At 56.5% G+C, this 8,499-nt stretch overlaps 1 protein-coding gene across 1 annotated transcript; it reads right to left on the bottom strand.

Moving 5' to 3' along the window:
* Positions 1 to 1,030: 1,030 nt before the first annotated feature.
* LOC105806227 (E3 ubiquitin-protein ligase UHRF1-like) lies at positions 1,031 to 7,481 on the bottom strand (the record flags this gene model as incomplete). Its single annotated transcript, XM_012639315.1, has 7 exons — positions 1,031 to 1,135; positions 1,826 to 2,004; positions 2,091 to 2,256; positions 4,138 to 4,275; positions 4,357 to 4,519; positions 6,477 to 6,583; positions 7,377 to 7,481. Coding segments are annotated over 7 exons (963 nt in total), but the record flags the coding sequence as incomplete, so codon positions are not given.
* Positions 7,482 to 8,499: the final 1,018 nt, after the last annotated feature.

Raw genomic sequence — 8,499 nt, 5'->3', positions numbered from 1 at the left:
CTCTACCCAGAGGGTGGGGCCCAAGGCTCAGAAAGCACAACCACCAGCAGCTCAGAAACCAAGGGAGACCAGGTGTGGGGACAGTCCCTTCCACGCCTGTCAGGACTGGCTGGCTCTGAGTAGAGGTCACTGCAAAGAAACCACTCCCCTGGGCCAATACTTCCCAACTGGGTGTTTCTGCCTCCAGGGGACGGTGGTCCATGTCCAGGGACATCTGTCGTTGTTGCGACTAGAGGATGTTCTTGGCATGGAGGGGGTGGGGGCCAGGAACACTGCTCAGCACCTGCAGTGCCCAGGACGGCCCCACCCCAGAGAACGACCCGGCCCAATGTCCACAGTGCCCAGGGCAGACCGTGGCGCCCATCTCGGCCAGTATCTCCAAAAGCCCCTGAAACTGACCACCGGCCTAAGCCGGGAGCCTGCCGCCAGGAGCCAGGAGTGGTGGCAGGTGCCTGTCGTCCCAGCCACCCGAGGCAGGAGGTTACTTGCACCCAGGAGTTTAAGAACAGCCTCGGCAACATAGTGAGACCTCGCCCATTAACAGAATAAAAGACCACCCTGGGATCCACCTCCCCAACCCCCAGCTGCTCCTGCATGTCCCATTCCGAGTACCTAGGATGCTGCCCCAAGACCCCTCCAGGTGCCAGGCCGGTGCCACCCCTTCCAGAAAGCCTTCCTTGCTGCCCCCAGGGGCGTGCACCTCATACCTCCCTGTCTAGACCCCAGGCCAGGACCGCAGCCCACGCCCTCCTGCCCTGGCCCTGAGGCCACATGAAGTGCTGGGGGAGAATGTCCCAGGCCCGGGGGTGAGGCAGCGAGTGCCTCCCGGCAAGGCGGCTGGGGCTGAGGTCAGGAAGCAGGGCGACCCTGGAGGATCTGAGGGTGTGACGGAAGATGCCCAGAAAGGCCACAGAGTGAGCAGAGCGAAGCACAGAACCTCACGTGGGAGCGGGAGGTCAGGTCATCCTTCCGGAACCTTCCACCTTGGCCCCCGCCACTGTCGCTGCGCGGGAAGCGCGGCTCCGCTCACCTTGCACACGTTGTGCTGGCACACGGTCGTGACGGGCCGGAACACCAGCTCCTGGCAGCAGATGCACTGGAACGCCTCTCCCACCTTGCTCAGGAACGCCTGGAACTGGGGGAGGGGCGGGGTGAGACCGGCACGGACCCGCTCGCTTGCAGTGACCCGTCAGTGTCACCTGCCGCGAGGGCAAGAGCATCGCCGTGAGACACCCCAGGTTTGGTGGGGTCTCAAAAACCTCAACGTGGAACCATCACGTGATCTGGCATTTCCCACGCCTGGGAACAAAGTCGAGAGGGAGATTCGCACACCACGGTCACAGCCACAGCGGCCGAAAGGCGGAAACAACCTGAGTGTCCCTTAGATCAATAAACACACACAGTGTGGTCCGTCCACACGCTGGAACATCACGCAGCCACAAAAAGGGAGGGAATTCTGACACAGGCCACAGCGTGGAGGGACCTTGAGGACGTCGTGCTCAGTGAGAGACGCCAGACACAGAAGGACACACAGTGCGAGACTCCGTTTGTGTGAATCGTCCAGAACAGGCAGATCCACAGAGACAGGAAGTAGAGTGGTGGGTGCCAGGGGCTGGGGAGGGGGTGGGGAGTGAGTGTTTCATGGGGACAGAATCTCAGTTTGGGAGGAAGAGAAAGTTCTGGAGATGGAGGGTGGCGATGGTTGCGCAGCAGTGCGGGTGTGCTCCATGCCAGAGACCCGCGCACCTAAAAGGGTCACGATGGTGAATGTTCCATCACGTATGTGATGGCTGCACTCCGGCCTGGGGCAAGAGCGACACCAGACAGCCCCGCCACCCGCGCTCACCGGGCCGTCCTTGAGCGCCTTGAGGACCTCGGTCCACAGCCGGGCGTTGCTCTTGTCCTCCTTGATGAGGCTGTTCTGCTGCGGAGTGAGGGTATAGGGCTCCACCCTGGTTTTCTTGGGCATGCGGCGCGGGGACCCGGCCCTGCCCGGGCCGCCTCCTGGGAGAGAGCAGAGCGGGTGAGCGGAGCCGGCAGCCGGGGGGCTGTGCGCGGGGCCGCAGACGGGCCACTGCCAAGACACCCACCTGCCGACTTCCGCTTCCACTTGCCCTTGCCCGGCCTGGTGGACCTGAGGCTGGCCTGCTCCCGCGCCTCTGCCTCCTCCTCCTCCTCGTCCTCCTCCACGTCCCTCTTCCTGTTCTCCTTCTCCTTCTCCCTGTTGGCCAGGGCTTCCAAGTAGCCTTCTGGATACTGCAGGGCAGAGGACCCGCCGTGAGGGACGGGCCACCCGCTGCCCAGGCCCGTCTTCCACTGCATGCTTTTCTCCCGAGCCCTCCCCCGGTCTGGCTGCTCAAACGCACCTGCTCCCTGATGCCCCCAAAGCGCACACGACAGGCCCTCCCCCTTACCCACGGTCCACCAAAAACATTAAAATGGAAAATTCCAGAAATAACCCGAATGTTTTAAATTGCGCTTGGTTCTGAGTACTGTGATGAAATCTCGTGCTGTCCCACTGTGTCCCAGCGAAACCGGAGTCATCCCTTTGTCCGGCACATCCACACTGTCTGTGCTGCCCAGCTGAGAGTCACTTGGCAGCCATCAGATCGACCGCCGTGGTATCACAGAACTTGTGCTCAAATACGCTTCTTTTACTTGGCAGTCGCCCTGAGCCTGCGCGGTGGCTGAAGCCCCAGCTGCTCCAAAGGCTGAGGCTGGAGGATCTCTTGAGCCCGGGGGTTGGAGGCTGCAGTGAGCTGTGACGACGCCACTGCACTGCAGCCTGGCGACAGAGCACGAACCTGACTCTTAAAAAATTTTTAAAAGAGGCTCCCCAAAGCATATGAGTAGTGACGTTGGCAATTTGGTTATACCGAAGAGAAGTTATTGATCTCTTGCTGTGCCTAACGAAGAAATTAAACTTTGTCACAGGTGTATACGTCTAGAAAAAGTCATGTATGTGACCCGCAGTTTCAGGCACCCACCGGGGGCCTTGGAACCTGTCCCGTGGATAAGGGGACTGCCTCGTCCTCGGAGCACTCAACCGTACAGCCTCAAGCAAGAGCTAATGCTGTCTCATCACCACGACGAACAGCAGATGGCCCTGCCAACCTCCATCTGCCGTCCAGGTGAGCACGAAAGCAAGCTGGTCACCACCACGACCAACGAATGAGATGCCAGCATCTTTAGGATTCAGATGAGGGCAGGCAAACTTCCGTTCCAAGGGCCCAGGCGGTAGCAACGTCCAGCCCTGTGGGTCCCCACCACTCAGTTGTCACAGCGGAGCACCAAGGACACCTGAATGAACAGGCGTGGCTGGATCCCAGTAAAACTTCATTTACAAACCACCGCCAAACCCCAGTTCCGAGGGCTCTCTGGCTCCTCTGTCCTCGGGGGCATCATGTGACAATCGCCCCACCTCTGCAGCACCTGCAGTCACGCCTGAGCGTGGCGCCTCGCCAGGAGATCGTCACCCTCCTGCAGCAGCCTTAGGTTGCCAGGAAGACGGGAGTCGGGAACGAAAACCCTGCTTCACCCTCCGCTGCTGCGCCGCCTCCCCCTTGCCGCCGTGTCCCCACATCCTCGGCTTCTGAAACTCCCCACTGCTAAAACCTGCTCCAAAGACAGCCCTCGGTGACCCCGGGGGGCAGACACCAGCAGCCTCTCAACAGCAATTAGGATTCCTGAAATAGTCCCCCAACGACTTATCTGCTGTAAAGCCAGTCCCTTAACAAGCAGAAAACACCCTAATTACAGTGCAGAGAGCTGCTCCAGTGGCGAGAGGGAGGGAGGACGCAGGGGGTTATGTCTCCTCATCTTCCCACCTACACCTCTCCGGACGCGACCGGTTTTGCTGGTTTCTGCTTTTTCTTGGAGGAGTCGAGGAAAGAAGACCCGTACCGACAGGAGGGGCCCCGAGCCAGGCTGATCTACCCTAGGAGGAGCAAGTCTGGCTTTAAACTCTAAAAATGGCGACAGGCAGAGATGCCAATGTCACTGCACACAAAACGCCCCCCGGCTGCAGCATGTATACGTGACGGCCAGCGAGGCGCGGCCCGCTGGGAGCTGGGAGCCAGGAAGTCGTTCTGGACGACAGAGAAACCAGGAAGCCTGCACGGCGCGGCCCGCACGCACCTGCATGGTCAGCCCCAGCCTCTTGATCCGGTCCTTCCCCTCCTTCGTCCAGGGCCCGGGCTCGTCGTCGTCCCTCCGCAGCAGGTAGCGCCACACCAGAAACCCGGACTTCCCCTTCTCTGGCCAGTACTTCACGACCTGTGGGGAGCAGAGTGGGGGCGGTGATGCCGGCGGTCACAAGCAGCCCCGGCGGGGGACTCGGCATCGAGCCCGGCTCACCTTGTAGATGCCGTCGTACCGGTTGCCCTCGGCGGGCGCGTACTTGCTGTTCTTGCCACCTTTGACGTTGCGCACAACCCTGACCGGCTTCCCCGACCGCCAGTCCTTGGCCTCGGCCCCCTTCTTGTCGTTGATGGGGGCAAAGCAGTTGAGAGCCAGCGCCCTGCGGGGAGAGCGGGGCCCCACGTGTTATACGCTGGGACACATCCTCCAAAGAGACGTGCTCAAGCCTCAGCCCCAGCATCTGAACGTGGCCTTCTTTAGAAATAAGGTCTGTGCAATCAAGTTCCAATGACAAGGACCCAGCACGCGGGAGGCTGAGGCAGGAGGATCGCTTGAGCCCACAAGTTGGAGGCTGCAGTGAGCTAGGATCACGCCGCTGCACTCCGGCCTGGGTGACAGAGTAAGACCCTGTCCCTAATTTAAAAATAATTCCAATGAAGTTATACTGGATTGGGGAGCCTTCAATCTAGTAACTGGTGTCCTTATAAGAAGAGAACAGAGACACAAATACAGAGGGCAGGAGGCCACACGAGGACGGAGACAGAGATGCAGTGTCACAGCTACAAGCCAAGGAACGCCAAGGGTTGCCGGCTACAATCCAAAGTTGGAAGAGGCAGGAAGGAGCCTCCCCTGGAGGCTTCAGAGGGCCTCAGCCCTGCCACACCTTGTTCAGACCTCTGGCCACCAGATCCATGAGAGGATAAACATCTTTTGTTTTAAACCACTCTGCCTGTGGTATTTCATTACTGTAGCCACGAGAGACTAACACGCCACATGGCGAAGCTGTCTTCGAGAAAACCGAGGAGGCACACAGGAAGGGACACAGGCTGCCAGAGGTCTGTCCCGTCAAGACCTTCCCCAAGGGCTAGGGCCGACCAGGCCAGGGTCAGACTCACCACTGCCACTACGATGCCATTTTTGTCATTGCCTTTGAGAGGGGAAAAAACCGTGCACTGCCGTCTATGGGCAAAACAGCACTTTCGTAAACTGGGATTTCACAGAATTTTGTGTCCAGATTTCATCATGTAATATGATAAATGAGTAGTTCCCCATAGCATTAAATATTTTCTGAAAACATGATTTTTAACAGCTACTAAAATTGAAGTATTCTTCTAGATAAATAAATATATAACCAACCCTTCCTTTTTGTAGATATTTAGTTACTATTTCCTGATTTTTTTCTGCCTGCTTTAAATGATTGTATGATAAATATTACTTTTAACGTCTCCCAAACACATTTTTCAAAATGGAATTATAGGGTCGTGAATAGAACACTTAAGGCTCTTCATACATATAGGCAAAAGCTTTCCAAAAAGATGGTTCCAGTTCGTATTTCTACCAACAGTGGAAAACTAGTCTATTTCCTGGCATTTCGTGATATTTTAGAATTTTTGGCCAACTTAACAGGGGAAATAAGTAGCATCTCCCCATTGTTTCTCAATTTGCATTTGGTTCCTAGAGCTGAACAATTTATCATGGTCACTGGCCATTTGCATTTCTGTGAATATCTGCATGTCTTTTGCTTCTTCTATGAGAGTTTTTCTTGTTGATTTGCAACAGCTCTTTATATAGTAAAGACATAACTGTCATGTGCCAGGTTGCAAGCTTTCCTCATAAGTAGTCATCTGCCTTTTAGTTTTATTTATAGGATTTGCTGTTGCAATATGTTTATAATATTTAGATCAAATCTCTCAGTCCCTTTGGGCTTTATGGTGCCCTTTTATGCTGAGAAAGTCCATCCCCATCCTGCAACCAGGGGTTCAAGCGAACTATGGCCCACCACCTAGTTTTGCAAATAAAGCTTTATCAGAACACAGCCATGCTCATTCACGTCCACACGGTCCATGGCTGCTTTTATGCTACGACACAGAGCTGAGCAGCTGCAACAGAGACCGTGTGGCCCTCAGAGCTGCAAATACTTATTATTCTAACTGGCCTTTTGGAGAAAATGTTTGCTTTATTTAACCCATCTGAATGACATCTTTAGTACAGAGAAGAGAAGAACAGAATGTCTCTACGTTAACAGACTACCACGTGCCGGACAGGACGCCCAACACGGAACCGACAGCTTAGAGAAACCTGTCGGTGGAGAAACGAGAAAATGGTTTCCCACGAACCTGTTGGTGTTGGTGAGTTTCTGATCGCAAGACTGTTCTGCAGTTCGCTTGTTGCCGGAAAGATCTCGACCACCGCTACCTGTGTATGTGAAAGAATTCCCATTGTCCTGAAACAGATGAGAAGGCTGGGTGAGCCCTCCGCAGAGGAGAAGAGAGACTGCGCGGAACACGAGCCCCGCCAGGCTGGCCACTGCCCGAGACACAGAGCAACAGGTGTTGGCGGGGACGCGGAGAGACCAGACCCTTGTGCGCTGTTGGCGGGACCGGGAAACTGGCGCAGGCGCTGTGGAACCAGTGTGGTGGGTCCTCGAGAAACTGACACACGATGACCACATGATCCAGCAACTCCACTTCCGGATCATACTGTACAGACTCAAGGAACTGAAAGAGGGACGTGAGGAGGATTCTACACGCACGTTCGTAGCGGCCAAGAGGCACCACGGGTGGATGAGTGGGTGAACACAATGTGGTCCGTCCTCGCAACGGAATGTTATCCGGCCATGCAAAGGAATGAAATTCAGACACAGGCTGCAATTTGGATGAACCCTGAGGACACTGTGCTCAGTGAGAGACGCCAGACACAGAAGGACACATCCTGTGTGACTCCACTCACAGGAGGTCCCTAGAGGCGTCAGATCCACAGAGACAGGAAGTAGATGGTGGGTGCCAGGGGCTGGGGACGGGTGGGGAGTGAGTGTTTCATGGGGATGGAGCTTCAGTTTGGGAAGGTGAGAAAGTTCTGGAAGTGGAGGGTAGGGACGGTTGCACGACCACATGCGCAGACTTAATGCCACTGAGCTGTGCATTTAAAAATGGTTAGGATGGCACATTGTATGTTATGTGTATTTTATCACAATTTAAAAGTAAAGCAACCTCCCCAACCCCGCACATAACACTCACCACGTCGTCCTCGTAGCCGCCCGCCAGGACCAGGGAGTAAGCCCCGTCGTTGCTGCGGCCGTGGATACCCGCCACGTGAGGCCGATGAACGCCCGACTCACTGACCTGCGGGTACCGCCCAGAAGTAAATGGCACTTTCTGCGATGACAGCTACACGAAAGATCAGCCCCGCCCCCTCCCTCCCACCATGAAGAGCCCGTGGTTGACCTTTCACCAAACACAGCAGGCCTGCCAGTCGCCTATCACAGACACCTCGCCCCCCGAAACAGAGCCACGCCAGGAACGGAGGTGGCTTGAATTCCAGCCCCGCCACGTGCCCTCAGGGCAGCCCCACTCCTGACCTTCCATGCCCTACTTGTGCAACTGGAAAGTGGGGGTGACCAGTGTCTGGTGGGACTGAGTTCAAAACGAGGATATAAAAAGCCGCCCTTGGCTGGCCAGGCATGGTGGCTCATGCCTGTGATCCCGGCACTTAGGGAGGCCAAGGCGGGAGGATCACTTGAGACCTGGGCAACATAGCAAGATCCCGTCTTTACGAAAAATACAAAAATGAGCTGGGTGTGGTGGCGCCTGTAGTCCCAGCTACTGCTGAGGCTGAGGCAGGAGGATCGCTTGAGCCCAGGAGTTGGAGGCTGCAGTGAGCTGTGATCGCACCACTGCACTCCAGCCTGGGCAACAGAGTGAGACCCTGTCTCTAAAAATAAAAGAAAAAAAATTAAAAATCAAAGCCGCCCCTCATGGGGCAGACTTGAGGTTCGGTCGGTCACTCGCTCAACACGCAACATTCTGAGACGGCTGAGTGAAGTGCGACGCCACCTCCAGAGCGCCCATCGCCTCCCCGCCCGGCCCTGCGACCTCTGGGATGGGCACTGTCTTGTTCATCCAGCTCAGTGGGTCTCACCCAGGGGTGATCCTGCCCCCCAGAGGACGCTGGGCGATGTCTGGGGACATCTGTGGTTGTCGCAACTGGGGCAAGGCTGCTCCTGGCATGGGGTGGGTGGAGGCAGGGACGCTGCTCAGCGCCCTGCAGAGCCCAGGACGGCCCCATCCCGGAGAACCATCCGGCCCCAGTGTCACCAGCACCGAAGTCTGGTCTGCCTTGGCGCCTCGGCCACAGCCCAGT

This window comes from Propithecus coquereli, unplaced genomic scaffold, assembly GCF_000956105.1.
Source record: "Propithecus coquereli isolate 6110/MARCELLA unplaced genomic scaffold, Pcoq_1.0 Scaffold13915, whole genome shotgun sequence".
Taxonomy (NCBI): domain Eukaryota; kingdom Metazoa; phylum Chordata; class Mammalia; order Primates; family Indriidae; genus Propithecus; species Propithecus coquereli.
Note: the sequence above shows the minus strand (reverse complement) of the source record. Positions and strands in the feature narration are given on the sequence as shown.